This window comes from Meles meles, chromosome 4, assembly GCF_922984935.1.
Source record: "Meles meles chromosome 4, mMelMel3.1 paternal haplotype, whole genome shotgun sequence".
NCBI lineage: Eukaryota > Metazoa > Chordata > Mammalia > Carnivora > Mustelidae > Meles > Meles meles.
Genome location: NC_060069.1, coordinates 67,254,035 through 67,278,518, shown reverse-complemented (window position 1 = coordinate 67,278,518; position 24,484 = coordinate 67,254,035). Strand labels below are relative to the sequence as shown.

At 38.2% G+C, this 24,484-nt stretch overlaps 1 protein-coding gene across 2 annotated transcripts in view; it reads right to left on the bottom strand.

The window, feature by feature from the left end:
• The window catches only part of SLC2A2 (solute carrier family 2 member 2), a 31,220-nt gene extending 15,895 nt beyond the window's left edge, over nt 1–15,325 (bottom strand). Inside the window, exons 1-3 of one of the 2 annotated variants that reach the window (XM_046001985.1) lie at nt 15,170–15,325; nt 7,804–7,896; nt 4,502–4,764 (exon numbers count right to left, since the gene is read on the bottom strand). In XM_046001985.1, coding sequence (XP_045857941.1) covers nt 4,502–4,764; nt 7,804–7,896; nt 15,170–15,184 — 371 coding nt within the window. In that variant the 5' untranslated portion in view covers nt 15,185–15,325. Of the gene's footprint in view, nt 1–4,501; nt 4,765–7,803; nt 7,919–11,466; nt 11,622–15,169 lie in introns of those variants that run through there. The other variant, XM_046001984.1, reaches the window with a different exon arrangement.
• Between the last annotated feature and the right edge of the window lie 9,159 nt (nt 15,326–24,484).

Below are 24,484 nucleotides of genomic sequence, written 5' to 3'. Positions count from 1 at the left end.
GTCAGGGGTGGGAGGTTGGGGGAACAGGTGGTGGGTAATGGGGAGGGCACGTTTTGCATGGAGCAATGGGTGTTGTGCAAAAAGAATGAATACTGTTACGCTGAAAAAATAAATAAAATGGAAAAAAAAAAAAGTTTAATGATGATGATAAGGCCAAAGAATTTAAATGGACAGGTGTAGAAATATTTGTGCCACCAAGAAGTATAAGGATCTTTTAATGTTCTGTGTCAATGTTTCAAACTTAAATAGGGGAGCTTTTTCTAAGCATGTATCTTTAATACCAGACAGATTTTTTTTTTTCCTGGAGAGTAAAATTATGTAGTCTTATACTACAAAGATTACCCAACAAATATGATAGGCTTAATAATATCCCCTAAGAGTCCACATCCTAATCCTCAGACTCTGGGAATATATTACCTTATATAATAAAAAGGGTTTTGCAGATGTGATTAATGGTATTGAGGTAAAGAGATTATCTTGGATTATCCATTCAATGATGGAATCACAAGTATTCTTATAAGAGGAGGGCAGAGGAGAAGATAATGTAATGTCAGAAGTGTGATTGGAGGAATGTGTTTTGCAGATTGAATGAGGTCCACAAGCCAAACAATATGGTGACCACTGGATGCTGGAAAAGGGCCAGAAAAAAAGAAGCTGGAGATGGGTTCTCAGAATCTGCAGCAGGAACCAGCCCTGCTGACACCTTGGCTTCAGCCAAATGAAACTGAATTTGAGCTTCTGACCACCAAAACTCTTAGGCAATACCTGTTGTTTCAGCCACTGTTTATGGTAACTCATTAGAGCAGTACTAGAAAACCAACATATGGAGAATGTCAACTACTCAAAGGGAGGGGAAACAGTGTTTTCAAGCTGGCCAGTTTCAGAGCGGCAGAGCAGAAAAAGACAGGACTATTTCTCTGTGAAGTGCCTTTTCTCTACTCAAGGACAGAGAGCAAACAAATTCAATAACTTTAAGAAATTGTTACTAGCTCGCTAGTCGTATATATTCTGTTAGGGAATACATTCTGTTAGGGAGAAAAACTCTTAAAAGAGATAGCTGAAAGTATATTTGATGCCAGGTTGCTCTAAAGTCCCTCTTCCTTACCAGCTAATGGATGCTGAAGCACTTTGTAAACTAAAGAATTTTAACTTCTGCTCAGACATGAGAAATGGACAAGAATAAATAATCCAAAAACACATTAAATCACTAAATCAGGGAAAAAGAAATACATTTCTAGGTATATTTCTTCAAAATTTGCTCTAAATACTCCTGTTAGCACAGGGTTTAACGCTGTCATCATAATTGTCTTCATCATCAGCATCAGCATCAAAGTAAGGCTACATTCAGTGCCTGCTTACTATGTACCAGGCATTGTGATAAATCCTCTATCTGTGCTCTCATGTAAACTCTTACAATAATCCCATGAGTTAGGTACTATTTTTTTCCTACATTGTAGATGGTTGGGGAAACATTTTAGAGAACCTAAGTAACTTGCTCATTTTCACACAACTATTAAGTGTCAGAGCCGGGGCTTGATCTGTGTGAAACCAAAGGTTAATGCTTGATTTTAGTGAGTTCCATTTTTTATATAAAAGAAAGTGCATTCAAAAGCAGGCTATGTCTACCTTCCTTTGCTTACGGTACTGTGGATTGCGCAGACCATCGTCTCCTCCACCATATCATAGTAATTAAATTTTAAGTGCACAGCTTCTGGAAAAATTGACTCTGAGAAGCCAAATCTATAAAGCAGTGGCCACAGACATTTATTGCCTACTACACTATTATAAGGAAATACTTTTTTTTAAGGAGTAATGAAAAAATAAGTTTTTATTTACTTATTTTTAATTGATAGAGCAATGACCTGGTCAGTAAGAAAAATCATGTCATTTCTTAGTGAATCTTCCTAGAAAAATAGCTTTATAGGAGAGACTGAACTCTTTTGTCTTAATTTTGATGTTAAAATTATTAATTTTGTGCTTGTTATTCATGGAGAATCATTTTTTACTGAGACTTGGAAGAAGCCTCACTTTTAGTTTACCATAAGTCATTTGATAAGTGATCATTTGACATTGTTTTGGGGTATAACTATTGTTGATGCTAAATTCTAAGACTTGAGAGGGTATGCATCCTGTTTCCATCACGAGGACATGAATTAAATGCTTTAGTATACCACCGGACCTGTCAAAAATCTCATTTCTAAATGAGATGAGAACAAGGGCTCCTTCCTTCCTTCCTTCCTTCCTTCTATCTGTCTATCTATCTTGAACTCATGATCCTGAGATCAAGAGTCGCAGACACCACCAATGAGCCAGCCAGGCACCCCTTAAATTTTTTCTTCAGGGGTGGGAAGAGGTATAAAACATTAGTAGCTGCTAAAAGAATTGGTTGATTCATATTTTAAAATTTAACTTTGCTTAATTATATTTATTTTAGAAATAGTCTAGAAATTTTTCCAATTACTGTGTAAACCAATTTGGTTCAAATTAAAATGATTTAAAAACTTTTTGAACAATTAAAGTTGGGTTATGGACACTGTAACTTGCAAATTCTGATTTTTAAGTTTAGCTAAGTACCAGCAAATTGATAAAAATGTGAGAAACTGACTATTATCTTTTATGGTAGAGGAATAATAAGAACAAGAATAATAAGAACAAGAGTAAAACTTGGGTTATTATACTACTAATTTTTTAAAAGATTTTATTTATTTGAGAGAGAGAGAAAGAGAAAGCATGAGAGCTAGGTGAAGGGCAGAGAGAGAAGCAGACTCCCCGCCCAAGCAGGGAGGGTGATATGGGCTTGGCTGGATCCTGATCTTGGGTCATGACCTGAGCCAAAGGCAGACCCTTAACTGACTGAGCCATCCAGGTGCCCCAGTGCTACTCATTGTTGAAGAAAACTTCTTATAGTTTTATTATATAAAATCTCCAATAAGACTTTAAAAAAAAAAAATCTCCAGCGCAAGAGGAGGAAATTATCAGAATTTTAATGAGAAAGAAAAAATTATAATTTAAAGGTGTTACACGCAAATGATGAATCATGGAACACTATATCAAAAAATGAATGATGTACTGAATGGTGACTAACGTAACATAACAAAAAGAAAGTGAAATCTTGTCTTTTGAAAAAAAATAAAGTAGGGGGGCGCCTGGGTGGCTCAGTGGGTTAGGCCGCTGCCTTCGGCTCAGGTCATGATCTCGGGGTCCTGGGATCGAGTCCCGCATTGGGCTCTCTGCTCAGCAGGGAGCCTGCTTCCCTCTCTCTCTCTGCCTGCCTCTCTGCCTACTTGTGATCTGTGTCTGTCAAATAAATAAATAAAATCTTTAAAAAAAAATAAAAAAAAAATAAAGTAGGAATTTAAAAAATTAGATTGTAGTCCAGAATTACTAAAATAGTTACCTATATCATTTACATCTTTAGAGGTTTTTGCATTTTCTAAATTTTCCATATTTCCATATTTATTTTTATCATCAGAGGAAAAGATAATTAATAAAAGGTGGCCTCAAAACAGAAAATAAATCTAAAAAACAAACGTGATTTTCTCATTTTATTTCCTCTCTCTCTGTGAGGGGGTGGAATCCCAGTTTAGTATATCACATGACTAAGTGAATGCAATTTAAGTGTAAAGTAGTTTCAGAGACTTTTTTTTTAATTGACATTTTAAATTCAAGACACTTGATACAAATTAGAGCAAAGAAGTAGACACACTACTTGCTTCATCTCTGATTGGGGCTTTGAAAAACCAGTAGCAGCAGCTAGAAGCCCATGCCAAGTATATTGGGCAATTTGAAGTTGGGGATTATTGATTTGACCTTAGGACTTGACTGATCCAAATGCCAAATTCTAATTTGAAAATAAAAAATGATGTCTGAGAAATGGAGTGATTTGGTGAAGCAAACAATGGATTCCTTGGTTAAAAATTTTACTCTTGGCTCTGCCATTGAGTTCCTGAGTTAACCATTTGTGTAGTGGTTTCTTAATATGTTTTATTTTATTTTAGTTTTTTAAAGATCTATTTATTTGATAAAGAGAGAGAGAGGGAGCACAAGCAGGGGGAGGGGCAAAGGGAGAGGGAGAGTATCTCCAGCAGACTCCTCATTGAACGCAAAGTCTAATGGGCGGTGGCGGGGGGGGGGGTGCAGTTTGCTGGGTCTCAGGAACCTGAGACCCAGCACCGAGCCAAAATCAAGAGTCAGACACCCAACTGACAGCCACCCAGGCAGCCCAACATATTTTGAAATTAACAAATTTAGAGAATCCAATCATTTCTGTAGAAAGACACACCAAACTCACTTTTGCTATAGATGACTCCATGATTAAGCAGACTAGGGCAACTGCTTGCTCCATTATTTGTGCTAAAACCTAATTCATAAGGTCATGAAGCAAAAAAAAAAAAAAAACAAACCTCCAAAGCTATTCCACAAAACAGAAGATGAAACAAAGTCTTAGAAACCCCAAATACTCAAGTTTCCATGTTTATGCTTATTTATGAAACTTGCCTACCTTCCAAGCTGATCTCCTAGCCACCCACCAAAGAATGATGCAATCATTCCACCAACTGCAAAGCTAGACACAGACAAGGACCAGAGCATGGTGATGAGGCTGGTAGATGCTGTAGTTTCTTCCTCTGCCAAAGGTGTTGGTATTGAATCCCCTAGGTATGGGACTGTGGGTATTTCCTTTGTACTGTTGATAGTATAGTTGTTGACAGTTTTTCGGTCATCCAGTGGAATACCCAAAACGTATCCATAATGGGATATTATTACCTGAGGAAATAAAATAAAAAAGTTCCAACATTTCAAATGTTCTATACACCTTTTTTTTCCTTTAAAATGTTTGTTAGGTGTTTAAAAGGGTCATCCCAATTATGTGTGTTTTATACACAAAATTATGGGCAGATTTACTTATAGTTGACAATATTCTGTAAAACAGAGGTTGCAAATTCCAGTGCCCACAGGAACTAGGCAGGAACAAGTAAGTGAAGGAGAACCTTGATAACTAGAAGACTGAACTACTGTCTCTACTGTGGAGAATATAAAAGAAAGTGGGCAAGATTATAGCACTGGATATTGCCCCACCTAAAGAAGGAAGCTGCAAATATGAGACTAGTATTGCATGACCTCTAATTTTTTAAAAAAAGAAGTCAGAAATCTGGGGTTTTAATGTAAAATTCTTCCAAGTTTTAAATGCAGGCAGCTATTTAAATTGAAAATATTCTGCAGACAGAAAGGTACATTTTCACACCAGTGTTACCTCTGCACAGCAAGGTTTAAATTGATTTATGTAAATATTCTAATAGAAGCATATGGCTGTAAGAATAAAGATTACTAAAGACAAGATGAAGCCAAATATAAAGTTAGTATACCAAATACAAGCATTAGGTGCTATATCCTTGCTAGAAATATGCTACAAATTTACCAATAAACTTCCTAGCAGCCAGCACAAGTAGGGGAAATCAATCACATATATTGATGAATTTCAAAGTTAAAAACAACTCAGTGACCCCTGTGAAGGGATTGATACTGAAGGAGTTTCTTCCTCTGTGTCCTCACAGATTTCAGTATGTAATAGGATGAACATTCAAAACTAAGTTTCACAGAGCCATAGTTTATCCCATGTTTCAGTAGAGGCAAAGGTCCTACCAAGTATAATTGAGTAAAGTCACAGCCTTTGGACTTCTTTCCTTGTCCTTCCTCTCAGTGCTGATTTGTTCGCTATTCAGTGGCACGAGAGGACTTCTGACAAGAACCTGGAATGTAGCTGTTCTAGCCTGCCAGTCATGGGCAAAGCCCTATGTGGTAAAATCAGCTGAGTGAGGAAAGGGAATTGATATCCTCTTATGATAAAAGAAGTCTGACCAAGACATTTGCCTCATTAGCAGACCACTCTACATAGATAGTATGTACAGAAAAAAAGCTATAAAGAAATACTGAAATGTTCCCAGGTGTTCATTCTATGTGGTAGAATATAGGTGATTTGTTCCAAATACTTTCTATAACAGTTATGTGTAGTTTTCACAATCGTAAAAAGGTGTGATTTAATAAATGAAACAAGATGGGATTGGGAGGGAGACAAACCATAAGTGACTCTTAATCGCACAAAACAAACTGAGGGTTGCTGGGGAGAGGAGGGGTTGGGAGAGAGGGAGTGGGGTTATGGACATTGTGGGGGGTATGTGCTATGGTGAGTGCTGTGAAGTGTGTAAACCTGGCGATTCATAGACCTGTACCCCTGGGGATAAAAATATATGTTTATAAAAAATAAGAAATAAATAAAAAATTTAAAAAAATACCCTAAAATAGTGCCACGTGTCATCCACTAACAAACACAAATGAAGCTGAACAACTACTCTTCTAGAATGATGTTTAAGGGGCTTGTTAAACACAGAAAGAGGGGTTCTAGAAAGGGCATCAAGCCCGATGCCAGTGGGGAGGGAATCCCTATTTCCAAGTCTGGCTTGACCAATTTTCCTTCTCTTTCCCTGGAGAAGATGTTTAAATAGGATGTGAAAAGGTCTTCCAAAAAAGAGGCTCTACTGATTCTAAGTTACGGCGAAGCTGAACCAAATTTCAAGAAGGCTGCTAAATTGGCACATGTTGTCATCACCCACAGAAAGAAAGCTGTGACCGCCAGCATTGTTATCGAACTCTCTCAACTTGGAAAGACCACCAGACTCGTGATAATATGTGGCATCTAGAGCCCAAGGAGCAACACTTTCAGGTGATAGACTATGGTCAATACACATTTTCCTTGGAGTGCAACAGTGTAAGGGAAGCAGATGAAATATGATATATTCATAGAAGGCACCCAACAAATGCTTGTACCTTCATTTTACACCGCTCCCCCACCCCTATGGCTTCTCTCCTCTCTCCCTCTCTTTCCTCAGTAAACACCGTATTGAACACCTCCTTTATGCTAATCATTGTGCTTGGGGCTGGTGACAGGACATCTATCCTGCCCTAAATGACCTGACAGCCTTAGAGCAAAGGGAATGAAGTCTTGGTTTCCCCACTTACAGGCTGTGGGAGCTGAAAAAAATAACATCCTTCTCCTGTTTATTCATTGGGTACCAGAGTAAGGATGCACAAAATAAATGAGACAAATGACAGAAATTATGCAATATTTTAAAAAACACCCATCCAAATAGTTACCGTGGAGAAATCCAAATTTTGTTGGACTTCTTGACTATTACTTAGCAGTTATATATTATTTTACTTTGAACCAGCTAGGAGAGACAGAATTAGGGGGAAGGATAGGTACTTTTTTAGTGTTAGGACTCCTGAAGTCTTTCATCTGGCTTACAATCGAGATAAGGTTTTTGGAGGTTAGTCTAGGGAGAACATATGTTAAAGCACCCGATGCACAGTGAGCTGGTGCCCAGTAAAAGTGTGTGCATAAAATGAAATGTATCCTTCTATTGCCTCCTCCTATTCCCCAGCATTTTTCATTCATGTTTTTACTCATATATGGCTGGGAGCTCTGAATAAAGTCTGCAATAAGCTCTTGAGTTTTTTAAAACAACATCTGCAGGCACGTGGTATTCCAGCTGGAGTTTTCTGTGAGCTCAGCAATAGCAGAGTCAGAGATCAAGAATCGGTTATTGCCCTTTCTTTTTTTGTGAGGGTTATTGAAGAGTCAAGGCCAAGTTATCAGCTTTGAAACCACGCACATGGTTCGTGACAAATACTGGGACTGCCCTATATTTCCCACGTGGGTGCACTTTATCTCTGTGTATGAGGAGCACAGATCCTTCAGTCACTGACAGAAATTGCCAAAGAGATTTGAATTGAACAAGTTTCACTTGCCTCTTGAGGTGCATTGATCACACCAATGTCATATCCAAACTGGAAGGAACCCAGTACAGCAGTGAAGACCGTGAAAACCAAGGTCCCGGTGATCTGTGGGGAATGAAACACAGGGCTGGGAAACACAAGGCAATTTCCATTACCTACCGTCCTGTCAGCCTGCAGCTTGGACTTCTGGCAGGCTCCACAGGCTGGTTCTTGCTCCTTGGTACTCATTCACAGTGTGCCCTATGCTCCCAACAGGGGTCATTCGTACGGAATGTGAGAGGCATTCATCAAAGGCCCTACGTAAAGCTGAGAAAAGTTTGGGGCAATTTTTCCTAAGAGAGGAACCAAACATCCTTTTCCTTACATATATATATATGTATATAAGATATATATATCTTATATAATATAATATATTATATATAATATAATATATATATAATATAAGATATAATATAATCTTATATATATATATATGATTAAAAATCAGGACTGAAGACTAGAATCACCACCCACCAAAGAAAACCACTGTGATAAAACCAGTCAATTTATATCATTTGGAGAGATAAAAAAGATACCAGTAACAAAGATCTAGGTGTCCTGGGCATTGCTATGGTACAAAAACACCTCAAATCTCATACAAGAGGCATCAGCCAGGGTTTATCATGACCACATCAATATCCTGGTGAGGATAATTTCTAAGATTTGCAGCTAGTTGAACCTAGAGTTATGGACTGAAGGATGTTATTTTCTCTCCAACTTCATGTCGCTACAAAACTCAGTGTAGAAAGGGATGGAACATTCATTCCCTTCAACTCATAATTACATGTCTAACCATCTTTTTTTTTTTTAATTTTTTTTTTTCTTTTTTATAGAGAGAGAGAGAGATTACAAGTAGGCAGAGCAGCAGCCAGAGAGGGGAGGAAGCAGGCTCCCTGCCAAGCAGAGAGCCCGATACGGGGCTCGATCCCAGGACCCTGAGATCATGACCTGAGCTGAAGGCAGAGGCTTAACCCACTGAGCCACCCAGGCGCCCCCATGTCTAACCATCTTATAGAAATCATATCATCCATATGGAAATCTCATATCAGGATATTTGATGCAGCATTGTGTGTGTGTGTGTGTGTGTGTGTGAGAGAGAGAGAGATAGCAAAAATTGTAGAAAGAACCAAAATGTCATTCAATGGAAAATGCCCAGATAGATTCAAATACATCATGATACATACATGTCATGTTGCAACTAAAAAGAGTAATGCAATCATTTTGTACTGACTTATTAAGTGACAAAGGAAGCTGTGTAATCTTATTAATTTTTTAAAAAGGCTTAAACCTGAGTATTCTTTGATTTGTGCATGTTGCATGTAAGTCAGAATATTTTCTTGAAAAAATAACAAAAAGATGACCATTGAGGAGGAATGTGAGACTAAAAAATGGGGATAAATGGGTATTTTTTCTTTTATTTATATTGTCATTTTATAAAGAAATGATTTCCTGTATAATTATATAATTTAAATTTAAATAAATAACATGGGATATTGTAGAAACTTCACTGAACAAATGAATGAGTCATACCAACGTGAATTCCAGTTCTCACTCTGATGTTTAAGGAGTATGTGACCCAGACCACTTTTCCTATAGGATCTTCAATTTTTCTCTAAGTAAGGGGGAATGATTGTAAATCCCTACTCCAGTATGAAGAGTAGGTTATTAACCAAGTCCCCTCATTCCCTAATTAAGCTAGAGATCAGAAATTTCACATCATCAACAAATCACAGAACCAACCTGAGACCCTTGAAGTTACGGAATCTAGGGGTTCTAAAACTAGACCCTCATTAGAGAGCTCATTACAGGTGTAGCTTCCTGGGATTCACCCTAGACCTATGACTGGATTGGAATCTCTGCGGTGAGAATTGGGAATCTGTAGGTTTGTTCTATCTTTTTCCACTAATTCAGAATTAATTTTAGGTGGCCCGACTGTAGGCTTTTCTTCCCAGCAACTTCCTTCCTGAAAGGACTTAAAACTTTCTCCAAAGATATGATATTATATTATCCTAAAAGAAGCATATATATCATATATCCATATATATCCTGAAAGAAGCATATATATATCATATAATATACATTATATATTGAGATATGTCATTATGCATATACATAATAAAATAATTACAAATAAATTCAAAGTATGTTAACTACAAAATGTACCTGCACGTACACACACACACACACACACACACACACTCACAATATTCTACATGGTATGGGATTACCAGAGATTTTGAATTATCCTCTAATGTGTAACTAGGTATCTAATACCTAGTGCCTCAGGCAACCAAAGCTAAAATGTGTTCCATTTACTTGGTGGTTTCTCCTCAAGTCCTTTTTCCCCTTGAGCTGTTTCCAAGGACAGGCAATCTTATCCTTTCATTTTATTTGTAGGAAGTAACCATTAGCAGCAATGAGGGGACCAGGAAGCACTTGGTAAGACTTCCACCCATTTCCCCGTTAGTCTCCATCACTACAGTCTAGACAATCTGATATTAGGGGCAATGCAAACACAACTTCAAGGCATAATACTGAATATTTTTGCCTACTGTTTGGCTATTCATTGCTCTATGTGATCATCTCTTCTAACTGTATCAGTTTTCTCTTGCAGCTATAACATATGACACAAGTTTGTTATCTCACAGTTCTTTTAGGTGAGAAGTCTGATACAAGTCTCATCACACTAAAATTAAGATGTTGGCAGGCCGTGTTCCTTTCTGGAGGCTGTTGGGGAAAATTTGGGTTGATGGTACAATTCTGTTCCTCAGGGCTGGAGAACCAGGATCTGTGTTTTTGTGCTGGCTGTAAAGTGAGGGCCATTCCCAGCTTTAGAGGCCATGACATTCCTTGGATAGTGGTACCCTTTCTTCATCTTCATAGCCAGAAATGGGCCAGTCAGTTCCTCACGTTGCGTCTCACTAATCCTGACTACAGCCAGGAAAAGTTCTTCCCGTTGAAGAATTTATGGTATTAGATTAGGCCTATCTGGGTAATCCAGGTTAATCTTCCCATCTCAAGGTCCATAATCTTAATGACATTTGTAAAGTCCCTTTTGCCTTTTATTATTTTTTTTATTTTTTATTTTTATTTATTTATTTATTTTTCCCCTTTTGCCTTTTAAAGTAACGTATTTACATATTCTGAAGACCAGGTAATGGACACTTCTTTTGACAGCATCATCAGCATCCCTATTTTATAGATAATTAAACTAGATCTCAGTCTCACAGCCAGTAACTTGTACAATAATGATTTAGATCCAGAAACTATGCTTTTAACCAATCAGTTATTTTGCATTTCTCAATGGTCAGAAATAGACATTCAAAAGTCAAGCACATCTAAAAATCTAGGATCATAATCTTTCTAAATAAAAAATGATCTAAGAGAGCACATATTCATAGAATTTGCCAAGTGTAATGCTGAAACCAAATCACCAACACCCATCAGTTTCAGGTGCATTTTGCCACTACCCACGACACAAATCCCTTGTTCCTCATCTACCCACAGAAAACGTTTGTGATGTTTCTGTACTAAAATGCAAAAAGGAAAAATCTACTCAATAGCTCATCTGTAGCTCAAATGAAGAAGATCGTCATGGCCTTCCCACTACCAAGCCCAGGGCCATGATATACTTACCCAGTTTCATCCCTGCATCTCCTTTTCTTCCTGTAGCAGAATGTCCAAGCACTTGGTGTCTTAGTGACTGCCCTTCCCACTCCATCCCTTGGCTTCTCCTCTCTGCTGGCTCTCTCCTCCTGCCCCCACCAGACAATCATCTATTTCCTTTCTTCTTGTTTTAACAATCCAACTAGTCACCGTGCCAATGGTGAGCGGGGGTGCTATGGAAATGGAAGTTAGGGGTGAAGGTGGTTGGCCATAGCAGAGTTGGTTCCCCCATAAGCTTCATTGTCCCTCCCCTGCCACTCCAAATACACACACTAAGTCACAACAGTGTTAGCTGCTCCTACATTACTTTGATAAAAATGAAATTTAATTTTCAAAGACTGAAGTTCTGTGGAGCTCCTGTCTCATTACTTTCTCATCAAGGTGTTCTAAGTCATTACTGTAGCAATTCTGGGGCTGCCCCTAAGACCAATTTCTCATATTATAGGAATAATGAAAAAAAGGAACTATGAAGGAAATAGAGTTTTTAAACGTTTAGAAATTTTAGAGTTCTTGTCCTATGGTCTTCCTGGCTTCTTTTTCAGAGTTGGCTTTGGTCTTGCCATCCTGAGGCAGGGAGGGGGCTGCAGTTTCCCCACTTTAATTTCTAAGATAGAAATTTTACCCTAGTTGGTCAGGTAAGGAACAATGTTATCAATTTTAAGAAGGTTACTTGAATTCCGAACTGAAATGATAATCCCAAATATAGAAGTCTCTGAAACTTTGTATCTTTCCTTCTTCCCTCTCTCCTTCCTTCCTTCCATCCTTCCTATCTTCCTTCCTCCCTCGCTCCCTCTCTTTCTCTCTTTCTTTCTGTTTTATTTCAGGTTTAATTTCCCTCTCTGAACCTTCCTTAAACTGGCTCTTTGCTTTCCATCTTTTCTTTTTCTGTCATGAAGTGAAAGAGATAACATTTATAGTCAATCTTCTATGTGTCTTAGTCAGTCTTCTAAGTCTGAATGAGCCCATCAGTCCTGCTCATTAATCTAATGTCTAAGAAGTTGACTCAAGGTTATGTACATAGAAGCTGATGAAAACAGTGAGAACTTAGGATCTTACTTTGTCCAGGCTCTGGGTTCTAAATGGTTTGCTTGTTCTTTCAACAACTCTGTAGGTAGTAATTACTATTATCATGTCACATATGGAAAAATCAGTATAAACAGGTAAGGAACTTCTCCAAAGCCACAAACCTAACAAAGTGGCTGAAGATCTTCAAGCTTTGTCTCTCACCTCTTCATGGGCTACAAGATATAAAGCCTGACTCTTAACAAGACTGCCTTTGCTTAGAGCTTAACAATTTTAAGTTAGAGAAACTAGGTTCCACATCTAATGAAAGATATGCCACAGGATAAATGTGGGAGTACACAGATTGGGCAAGTGGGTTGTTATTGCATGGGATTATCATAAAGATTAAATAAGATACACGATGTGGTCTTCCTATAATGAAAGGGCTAATAAACAATTGCATCTTTAATCACATTAGCATATCATTTATCTCTCTTGTCAACCAACTACCTGTCAGCTTTTCATACCTCACCAATAATCTTGACAACAATACTACAAAGTAAAAGAGATTATCCCCATTTTGCAGGTGAGGAAACCAGGGCTTATAGAAGATGGAGTGATATACTCAATCCCATGCAGCTAGTAAGTAAGAGATATTCTAGCATTCAAACCCAGAGCTGGTGTTCTTAAAACTCCCATTTCTAATCAAAAAGGCAAATTTTCAGGAGTTACAGACTAAGTAGGGAGGAGAAGCTGATGTCTTTCCTCTAAACTCCATAGCTCCAAATGCCAACCTAAAGGTGATCTTGCACCCAACTTTGGGAGACTCCAGGGGCCTCTCAAGTCATAGAATTTTCATGCTGAAAGGGACCTTAGAAAACAGAGGATTCTAGTCTCATTTCTTCGTTTTTCACTTGAAGAAACTGAATTCAGGTCCTTTGTCTGAGTTATGCCGTGCATTATTGGACATACTCAGTGTGAGAACTCAGGTCTCTTAACCCTCCGTGCCATGCTTACCCCACTTTTTTCAAAGTCAGGGCAGATTTCCAAAGCCAAAACATCGTGCTTTACATCAATTCTCATTATTTCTGGCTTCCATTGTTAGGCAGGTCCTTGGTTCTAAGAAAAGTTCTACAATAATTTCTAAAGGGAATTTAGTGGTAGTTCAAAATGAAGCTTGAGCGTTTACAGTGTATCAGACACTGTGGCAAGCACATTACCTTCGTTTTTGCAATATCTGATATGCTTTAGTTATTTGAACACTACCTTAATGATTATCAAATCTACATACTATCTGTATAGTTACTAACTTAATATTTGTCTTTATATTATCTTTAAAATGCTAACTACATTAGCTTTATCCTGGGCTATAATAGGAAATCTTGAAGTCCTAGTTGTTTTTAAAATACATCATATAAATACATAACTATTAACATTACAATGTTTGTCAGCTGTGTCTCTCAAATATTAGCTCATTTATATATTCCCAGACTATAAAGAACTATTAGACTCCCTGCATCGCTTATCTTATATCCTCTTATTATATCCCCATATGTTCTTATTTTGTCACAATATAAAAAACCGAAGCTCAGTTAAATAAACTTTGGTCTCACAATAGTTAAGTAGCACCGGCATACTCGAAATCCAAACCTGGCTAAGCACAAAGTCTGTGCTCCTAGCCTTATCACTTACTCACATGAAATGCTCAGCAGAGTAAGTTACAACAGGTCAGAACTTCAGGTATCCTCCTCCTAACAGGGCCACAGATTTACCTACTCGTGTGATTGTGTGAAGGGGTGGGCGTGTTTGGTTAGGGAAAACTTATAAGGGAACAACAGCACTGTGACCTTTTCATTTTTAAGCTTTTATTTTGGAAAGTATCATATCTGCAGAGAAGTTGAAAAAGTAGGGCATTGAATACTCCATACCTGTGTTCAGGAATGGCTAACATTTACATCTGGTTAACTTTCACTGTGTATGTGTGGGAATGCACAGGTATGTATGTAGTGTGGTTGGAATCATTTGAAAATCAGTTGCAGATATTCGTGTCACTTCATTCCTAAATACTTGAGCACATACTAAGAATGAAGACATTCTCCCACATAATTGCAATACCATCATCACATCCAAGAATGTAATGGATATACTAATATTATCTAATGTAACAGCACATTTTAAAAATTTTCCAACTGTCCCCATATTGTCTTTTACACTGTTTCCTTCTTTCCAAGATCTGAGATCACTTTTTGCACTTGGTTGTTAGTTCTTAGTCTCCTTTTATCTAGAACAGTCCTTCTATCTCTTGTTTTTCATTCATTGTCATTTTTAAAAATTTCAGACCGATTTTCATGATTAGTTAGATTCAGGTTTATCTACCCTTTTTTTGCACATTTCTTCAGTAATATGGTTATGCAGAATTTTCTTCAGAGAAAGTTACACAGACTGTTCAGAAAACAGAGTAAATATCCTTAAAATTCTGAATAGATATATAAAATCCTGACTATGATATATATTTTAGCAGCTGAGTGAACTATCAGTTGGCCAAGAGAAGTAGCTTCAACCTATGGTCGCTATACCCAACATCCCCCAAATCCTCCCTGTGCTCACCATTGAACAAATCCCCCTGTTCATTTCCTCAGGCCGATTTAAAATGAACATAATGCTGCTTTACCTTATCTTCTGTCATTTTATCGGTTGAGAGTCCTCCTCTTAATTCCAAGTCCTGGGGTGTGTGTGGCCCATGCAACTGGCCCGCTCCTGCCTTTCGCCGGCTTTCTACTAGTTATACATTAGAGGAGGAGGAGCAAGGCAAGGAAGCAGGCTGGCCATTCCCTTTAAAGTCCAAATCTAATTTCAGCAGAGGCTGAATGTGGAGGAGAATCTAATCAATGTTTTGCCTTAGTGACTTGTGGCTTCAATGCTTGTGCACCAGCAAAAGAAAGTGGGAGCAGGTCCCTCAGGTGTAAGTCACAACCCAGAGACGGTCACAATTTAACACATGTTGAGTACGGCAGTAACCAGGGACAGGTGAAAAAAGAAAATCTTTGTGGCCTTTTGTAGAAGATGAGATGTTGGTTGACATTTCATGTTGTGGGAGAGACAAAGACGAGGGCCATGGGAGAAGTGCGGCACTCTGGTCTGCAGAGAACCAGTACTGCAGTGTTTATGCTTTAGAGCTGGGCTGCATGGCCAGAGGCCATTGTAGGCTTGAGTGGTTTACCCGAATGAGCTTTGGAGAGCCATGAACTTGGGTTTGAATCTCAAAATTTTGCTGGTGGTATTACCTTAAGCAGTTGGCTCCCAGTGACTTTTCTGTGCCTTGGTTTTTTTTTTCATTGAATAAAATGAAAATAACAGAACACACTTCGTTTTGCTATATGGATTAAATATGATAGGAAAGTGGTTAGCCTAGTGCATAATAAGTGCCCAGCAAAATGTTGGTTGTTATTGTTTTTGCTATTATTATTGGTTTGGCGTATGATGAGAGGTGCTTGTTGGAGTGTAGAGTTCAGAGTGTCTGCTCATTTGACTTAAGTCTGTACCCTTCTTCTTCTTCTTCTTCTTCTTTTTAAGATTTATTCATTTTTTAAGAGAGAGCAAGCGAGAGAGAGCCCGAGCTGGGGGGAGGGCAGAGAGCAAGGGACTAGCAGACTTTCTACTGAGCAGGGAGCCCGATGTGGGGATGTGGAAGTGGATCCCAGGATTCTGGGATCATGACCTGAGCCAAAGGCAGAGGCTTAACCAACTGAGCCACTCCGGGCACCCCAACTCTGTACCCTTCTGTGTCTCCTCTGTAATGTTCAGTCCCTGTGGGAGCCCAGATAGTATCAAAATTTGTTGAGCTTGAACTGTGTTTGGTGACTATTATCACTGGTTCCACTGAGGCTCAGTCGGAACCAGTTCCCAGCAGAGGAGATACGTAACAGTCCCCCAAACCAGGGATGTTATGAAGAAGCAGGCAGTGACAAAAAGTGAAGAGGTTTTTTGGTTTTGTTTTTATGACAAAGCGAAGAGGTAAAGGAGACTCTGATTTCATGTGTCTTTTATTTCCCTACGGCCCTTTTATTTCTATTACCTCCGTGGAGCAACCCAGCTCAGTAAATAATTTAGCTCAAACCACAAACTTGAGCCCAGCACAGTCCCAGGCTCTGAGAGGCATGAGATAAATAAGACACTTAGGAGTTCACAATGTATAAGAACAGACAAACGGAATCACAAACACTCAATAGAGGCTTTTTTTTTTCTTCCAGTAGAAAAACACTAATGAATACTATTAGTGATAGTTAATCTTTACTGAGGTGTTGCTTGTTGCCAGGAGCTGCTCTCAGCATTTTATGTGGATTAACTCGTTCATCAACATCCGTTGTAGAACTAAGCTTTGGGGAGCAAAGTTAGCCCATTAGCCTACACAGGCATTAGTGCACAGCCAGCGCCTGGCTTTCTGCGCCAGTTTCGGCTGGTGATGCGCAAGCCCCTTTTCAAGAGCGTCCGCAACGGGGAGAGGATTTCTTGGGAATCATTTCCCAGTGACGGGAAATCCCAGCCCTGGGAGGACTGCCATCCGCTGACACTGCAAGAAAGAGTCTTTGGGCGGCTGTGAAACATGAGTTACCTTCTGATTTGTGCCAACCTTGTTTTTTGAATCTTCCTTTTGAGAGACAGAATTGGGCTTGAATGCGCCGTGGGATCGGGTGAGCCTTTAACTTCTCGCTCCGGGTTGGGGCTGAGCGTGCGTGCAGGGAGCTGTCCTCCTCCTCTCGGGGAGAACGCTGTCGCTGACCCGGACAGACGCAGGACCTTGAGCCCCCCCAGACCAGCCTGGGTCGTTCCACTGGCCAGCTCTCCCTCGTTCCACTCTTGCCCGCGAATGAGTAATCTCTGCACCAGGAAGGAAGGGACGGGCTTAAGTTGTCTCGGGGTGGGGGTGGACGGAGTCAGCTGCGGTGATTGCGTTGGTGGATTTGAGCCCTGGGAGGACTGCCCTTGCATTTCGGCCTCTCGGGAGAGTTGGCCCTGCGCCCAGAGGAGCTGCGGGTCGATTGCACGGAGGCATCTTCGTGTTTACCTGGCTGTGATAAAGTCAGGTTTTTGTGTTTTGCTCTCGGGCTGGGGCCGCGCAGAGAGGTGCTTCCATGCCCAGAATCACCAGGAGATCCGGGCTGGGTGGGGTGAAACCGGTTCTGTGTGGTTGTTCTTGAGGCTTCACACCGTAAACCCGTTAGGTCAGATTTTGATTATATTTTGATTAATTTAATCTTCCTAATAGATAGCAATAGCTCTAGGTGGTGAGAGTTTCCAAGTATAGAAAAGAGCCCCTTCTTTTTTCATTCTTCTTCTTTTCTGTAACACCAGACAAAAGTTTATTTCTATAAAAGGGAAGAAAGAAAACCAGTGATCCCAGCATGCTCTCTCATTGGGGCAGGTAATGCAAAGCCATCTCCGGGGAACCAAATCAAGTAAGTTCAAACTGGGCCAAGCTAGGAATGCAAGGGAGTACTGGAAACTCCTTGTCCCTGAGGAAGTCCAGTGTATTTTAAGATTTCTGAGTTGAGATTTGCCCCTGTAGCTTGCCTCTTCTCACCCTCTCTAGGTACTCTCTCCTCCAAGCCACCAGCATCTGTCCTGACTTAACTACCTGGCCTCCCTAGCCCCATTCTTACCTTACAGCCCCTTTTGAGAGAACAGCCAACAATGATTTTAAAAATTAAACCAGACCATAACCCCTTTTGCTTTAAAGTATCCAGAGGATTCCCAGTTACCCTCAGAAGGAAACCCACATTCTTTACTGTTGCAGGAGAGACAGATTTGGTGTAACATTCATTCGTTGATGCTGAGACCTCTGTCCCGCTCCTCTCCTCCTCTGCTCAGCTACACTGGCCTCAGACTTGTTTAATATGTTCCAGGCCCAGCACCTTTGCACCCCTGGGCCTCTGCCTAGAGCTGTCTGTCCCACATCTGTATGTGGCTGGCACCTCTGCATTCAGACGGCAGCTCGGACTCTCTAACCAGGCTTCTTAATGTGGGCAGCACCTGCCCCTCCCAACTCATTCTCAGTCCTGTTACTCTGCTTTGTTTCTTCATAGCACTTACGCTTGAAATTTTGTTTACTAATCTTTTATAATTAAAACAGTAAACATTAAATTTTTAAATAATAAATCAATGAATAATAATTATAATGATATAATTGTTATCTATAACATTGTATTAATAATAACAAAATATTTAATTATTTAAATATTTAAATTATTTTAATTAAATTTTATTGTATTATTTACTTGTCTATTATTTATTGTGTTCCACTTTCCCCACCATATCTAAGTCCCATGAATGTGGAGTCCTTGCTCATTTGGTTAGTCTCCATGCCTGTGAGAATGCCTGGTGCATAGTGGGCACTCAGTAAGTATTTATTTAATAAATGAAGGGAATTCAAGAAGAGTTTCCGCGTGCTGTCTTGCAAAGGGGGAAGAGGAGTTTAAAGCTGGCGTTGGGCATTTATCGATTTAACATTTAATAAATGCAATATTTACACTGCCTTTTTCTAGGCATCAGTTACAACAGGGAATGGAACAGATAGGTCTCTGCTCTTATGGGGCTTACGTTCTAGAAAAGAAACAAAATGTGTACTGAGGAGGAGACCAACAGAGCGTGCCCACTTTAGAAAAACATGTGCAGAAAAATGTTCTTTGAAGAGTTGTCTTTTTCCTTGATGCCTGAAGAATGGGCAGGAGGGGTGGAGGGGGGAAGTATGTGCCAAACTTGAGGCAGGGAAAATCTTTGGTTGGAGAATAAGAGAAGTTGGGTTAAAGCAAGGGAGCAAGAGGAAGTGGCAAGGGATGCTGTTGGGGAAATAGCCACTGTACTCAGGGCCTGGAAGAGCCATGGGAATCAACTTAGATTCATGCCAAGGGCAATGGGAACTCCGTGGAGGGGATTATGCATGGAAGTGATAGGCTCCATTATATGTTCTAAGATTACTCATGCTGTTGAGTTAGGGGTGGATTGGATGGGGGCACCCATGAAAGAGGAGAGGCATAATTAACTGCAAGGCTCTTACAACAGTTCATATTTGCTATTTACCACCAAAAATAATGGTGGTAGCAGGGAAGGAGAAGTAACAAATTCAAGATATATTTTGGCAATGAAGATGGACTTTTTCCTAATTGTTTTGGGAGAGAGAAAACTTAGAATGGAAGATAGGTTTCTGGCTTGTTCAATTGGGAGAATGGATGTTATTTAATGTTACAGTTGCTGAATGGTTTATTCATCTGAGTGATCATCTAAGCGCATCTCCCAGACCTCAAGGAGGATTGCAATAAAATAATCAAAATACATATATTTTTACTTTTTCAAAGTTAAACTTTTTCACATAATTTTAGTTTCACCTGTAGTTGTAAGAAGTAACACAGAATTCCCATATACCCCTTACCCAGGTTCCCCCAATGTAACATCCTGTAAAACTACAGTGTAATATCACAGGATATTCACATCTGTAGTCAAGATACGGAATATTCCTATTGCCACAAGGATCCCTCATGTTGCCCTTGTATGGCCACACCTACTTCCCTCTTACTCTTGCTGACTCCCAACGTGGCAACGACAAATCCTTCCTCCATTCCTATAATTTTGTCATTTAAAGAACATAATATCAATGGAATTAGCTAGTATGTGAATTGGTCCTTGTTCTCCAGAGAAATAGAACAAATAGGATGTGTGTATACACATAAGGATATGAGAAAAAGAGATTTATTTTAGGGAATTGCCTCACATGATTGTGGAGGGTCGGTGAGTCCAAATTCTGATGAGGGAGACCGGCAGGCTGAGGACTCAGGAAGGAGTTGCAGTTCAAGTCCAAAGGCTAGAGAATTCCCTCTTACACTGGGGAGGTCAGCCTTTTGGTCTATCAGACCATCAACTGATTGGATGAAACCCAATCACATTCTGGAAGACAATCTGCTTCACTGAAAGTCCACCAATTTAAATATAAGTCTCATCCAAAGCATTCCCCTCGAAACATTCAGAATAATGTTTGACCAAATATCTGGGTACAGTGGACCTGACAATTTCACATTTCAAACTAATTGTCGCAGTACATAACATTTGAGATTGCCTTTTTTGCTCAGTATAATTTTCTCGAGATGCATACAGGTTGTTACCTTATCAATAGTTTGTTGGGTTTTATTGCTGAGTAGGAGTTCATGGTGTGGCTGTACCACAATTTGTTAAACCACTTACCTTTGAGGACATGTGAGTTGTTTCCAGTTTTTGGCTATTCCAAATACAACTTCTGTAAACATTCATGTAAACAGAAAACAAAAACAAAACTTTTTTCGTGTGAACATGTCTTTCCCCTGGAATAAATGTCCATGAGTGCAGTTGCTGGTCCATTTAGTAGTTGCATGTTTCATTTTTAAGAAACTTCTATTTTATATTCCTATCAGCAACGTAAGAGTTAGCCAGGTTCTCTGCATCCTCATCACCCGATATCAGCACTATTTCTTAATTTAGCCATGCCGAAAGGGATATAGTGCTATCTCCTTATAATTTTATTGTGCATTTCTTTGTTTTTTAATTTAACTAAGTTAATTAATTTATTTAAAAGAACAACATGTTCAGATTTAATTTCTTTCCATGAGACTGTTACTTTTTCTTGTTTTTTTTTTTTTTGTTTGTTTTTTTTTTGTATAGTTGACACAAAATATTACATTAGGTTTAGGTGTGGAAGTTAGTGAGATGACAGGTTTATAAATTATGCTATGTTCATCACAAATGTTGCTACTCTGTCCTGTTACATCACTATTACAATATCATTGTACTCATTATGTTCTAATTTTCATTCCTATGTCTTACTCATTTCATAAGTGGAGTCCTGGATCTCCCTCTCCCCTTTACCCATTTTGTCCAACCCATCACCTCCCTTCCCTCTGACAACCATCAGTTTGTTCTCTGTATTGATTGTTCTGATTCTGTTTTTTGATTGTTCATTTTTTAAAATGATTGCATTTATGAGTACAATCATATGGTATTTGTCTTTCTCAGTCTGACTTATTTCACTTAGCATAATACCCTCTAGATCCATCCATGTTGCCTCAAATGGCACAATTAAATACTTTTTATAGCTGTGTAATATTCCATTGTGGATATACACCACATTTTCCTTATACATTCATCTATTGGTAGATAATGAGGTTGCTTCCATGTCCTGGCTACTGTAAATAATCCTGCAGTAAACATAGGGGTACATATATCCATTTGAGTTAGTGTTTTCCCTGGGTAAATACTGAGAAGTGGAATGAATGGAGCATATGGTATTTCTATTTTTAATTTTCTGAGAAACTTTCATACTGTTTTCCAGAGTGGCTGCACCAGTTTACATTCACACCAACAGTCATATGGGTTCCTTTCTCTCCATATCCTTGTCAGTGCTTGTTTCTTATTTTTTGCATTTCTTTAATGGTTAGTGATGTTGAATATTATCATTTACTTATTTGACATCTATATATGCTTTTTAGTGAAATCTCTTCCTGCCTTTTGCTCATCTTCTAATTGGATTATTGTTTTTCTTTGTTTACATGTGTATGTTTGTGTTTTCTGTTGACTTTTGACAGCTTCTTATATATTTTAACTATTGTGATTTATTGGGTAAGTGGTTGACAAATATTTCCTCCCACTTTCTAGCTAGTCTTTCCATCCTAACAGGGTCTTTCACAGAGCAAAAAATTTTAATTTTGCTTAAGACCAGTTTGTCACGTTTTCTTTTTATGGATTGTCCTTTTGGTAACAAGTCTTACTTTTTGTCTATCCCTACATCCTGAAGATTTTCTTCTTTATTTTTCTGAACATTTTCTTCTATGTCATTTTTTCCCCTAAAAGTTATTATTTTATAATTTATAATTAAGTCTGTGATCAACTGTGTTGTTTTTGTATAGTGTGAGACCTAAAGTTCATTTTTGCCTACAGATGGATGTCCAATTGGTTCAGCACCATTTACTGAACAGATATCATTCCTCCATTAAGTTGCTTCTGTACCTTTGTCAAAAATCATTTGAGCATATTTATGTGGATTTATTTCTGGGTTTTCTGTTCTGTGCCATTTATGTACATGTCTGTGTCTCTACCAGTAACACAGAATGTTGATTATTATAGCTATATAAGTCTTGAAATCAGTAGACTGATTCCTTCCACTTTGTTCTTCTTTCTGAAACCTATAGTTCCTTTATCTTTCCATATGAAATTTAGAATAATTTCATGTATATTTACAAAAACTTCTTGCTGGGATTTTGATGGGAATTCCATTAAACGTGTATATCAGTTTGGGAACAATTGTTATCTTTACCATGTTGAATCTTCCAATCCATCAACATACTCTTCTTTTATTTGAATCTTTGATTTCTTTTATAGGTATAATTTTCAGCATATAAATCTTATGCATGTTTTGTCAGATTTATACTTATTTTTCTCAGTGATTATAAATGGTATTGTATTTTTTAATAGTATTGTATTTTTAATTTTAGTGTCCATGTGTTTGTTGCTAGAATATAGAAGTATATTTAATTTTTGTGTGTTCATCATATATCCTACGACCTTGTTGAACTCACTTGTTAGATCTAGGAGTTTTTAGTAGATTTCTTGGACTTACCTAGGTAGTTACTACTTCATGTTACCTGAAAGAAAATAAGGAGAGTTTTATGTGTTACATTCTGATCTATATGTCGTTTATTTCCTTTTCTTAACTTATGACACTGGCAAAAGCTTCAAGCACTGTGATGAGTCAGAGTGATATACATGGATATCCTTGCCTTTGCTGGGTGAAATGATTGATCATAGGGGAAAGGATTAGTCTCTCACGATTAAGTATAATGTTAGTTCTAGGTTTTCTGTAGATTCTCTTTATCAGGAGGAAGTTCTTGCATTCCTGTTTTCCTAGGACTTTTTAAAAAATCATAAATTGGTATTGAATTTTATCAACTGTGGGGTTTTTTTGGCATCAATTGGTATAATCAGAGATATTTTTCTTCTTTAGTCTGTTAATATGGTGGATTACATTGAGTGATTTTCAAATGTTTCTCTGGAATATTCCCCACTTGGTCATAGAGTATAATATTTTTTATATATGTTATTGAGTTCTATTTTTCAGTATTTTGTTAAGGATTTTTATGTCAATATTCATGCAAAAAGCTAGAGTTTTCTTTTTTTGTACCATCTTTTTCTGGGTTTGCTCTCAGGGTAATATTAACTTCATGAAAAGTCATCTTTTTTCTTCAGTTTTCTTGAAAGGATTGTATGAAAATGATGTTTGGTAGGATTCCCCAATGAAACAATGAGGATCTGGAGATTTCTTTTTGGGAGGTTTTAAATTATAGATTCAATGTCCTCAGTAGTTACAAGATGATTCAAATGATCTATTTTATAATGGATGAGTTGTGGCAGTTTGTGCTTTTGAAGGAAGTGGTATATTTCATCTAATTTGTCAAATTTATGTCTTTCCTAGTATTCCCTTATTATTCTTTTTATGTCTGCATGGTTTATAGTGATATATCTTGTTTCATTCCTGATATTGATAATTTTTGTCTTCTCTTTTTTTGTCAGTCTTGCTAGAGGTTTGTAAATCTTATTGATTTTTTCAAAGAAGCAGATCTTTATTTTGTTGATTTTCTGTATTTTTCTGTTTTCAATTTTATCAGTTTCTGCTCTTATTTTTATTAGTTTCTTCCTTCTGTTTGCTTTGGGTTTATCCTGGTATTCTGTTTCTAGGTTCTTGAAATGGGAGATTAACTGATTGCTTTGAGGAATTTTCTTCCTTCCTAAATAGGAATTTTGCCTAAATAGGAATTTCTCATTCCTGATTTAACAGCATCTCAAAAATTTTGACATGCTCCATTTCAATTTTTCTTCTGTTCACTGTATTTTTTTTAATATCCCTTGAGACTTTCTCTTTGACCCATGGGTTATTTTAGAAGTTTATTGTTTATTTTCCAAGTGTCGGGAG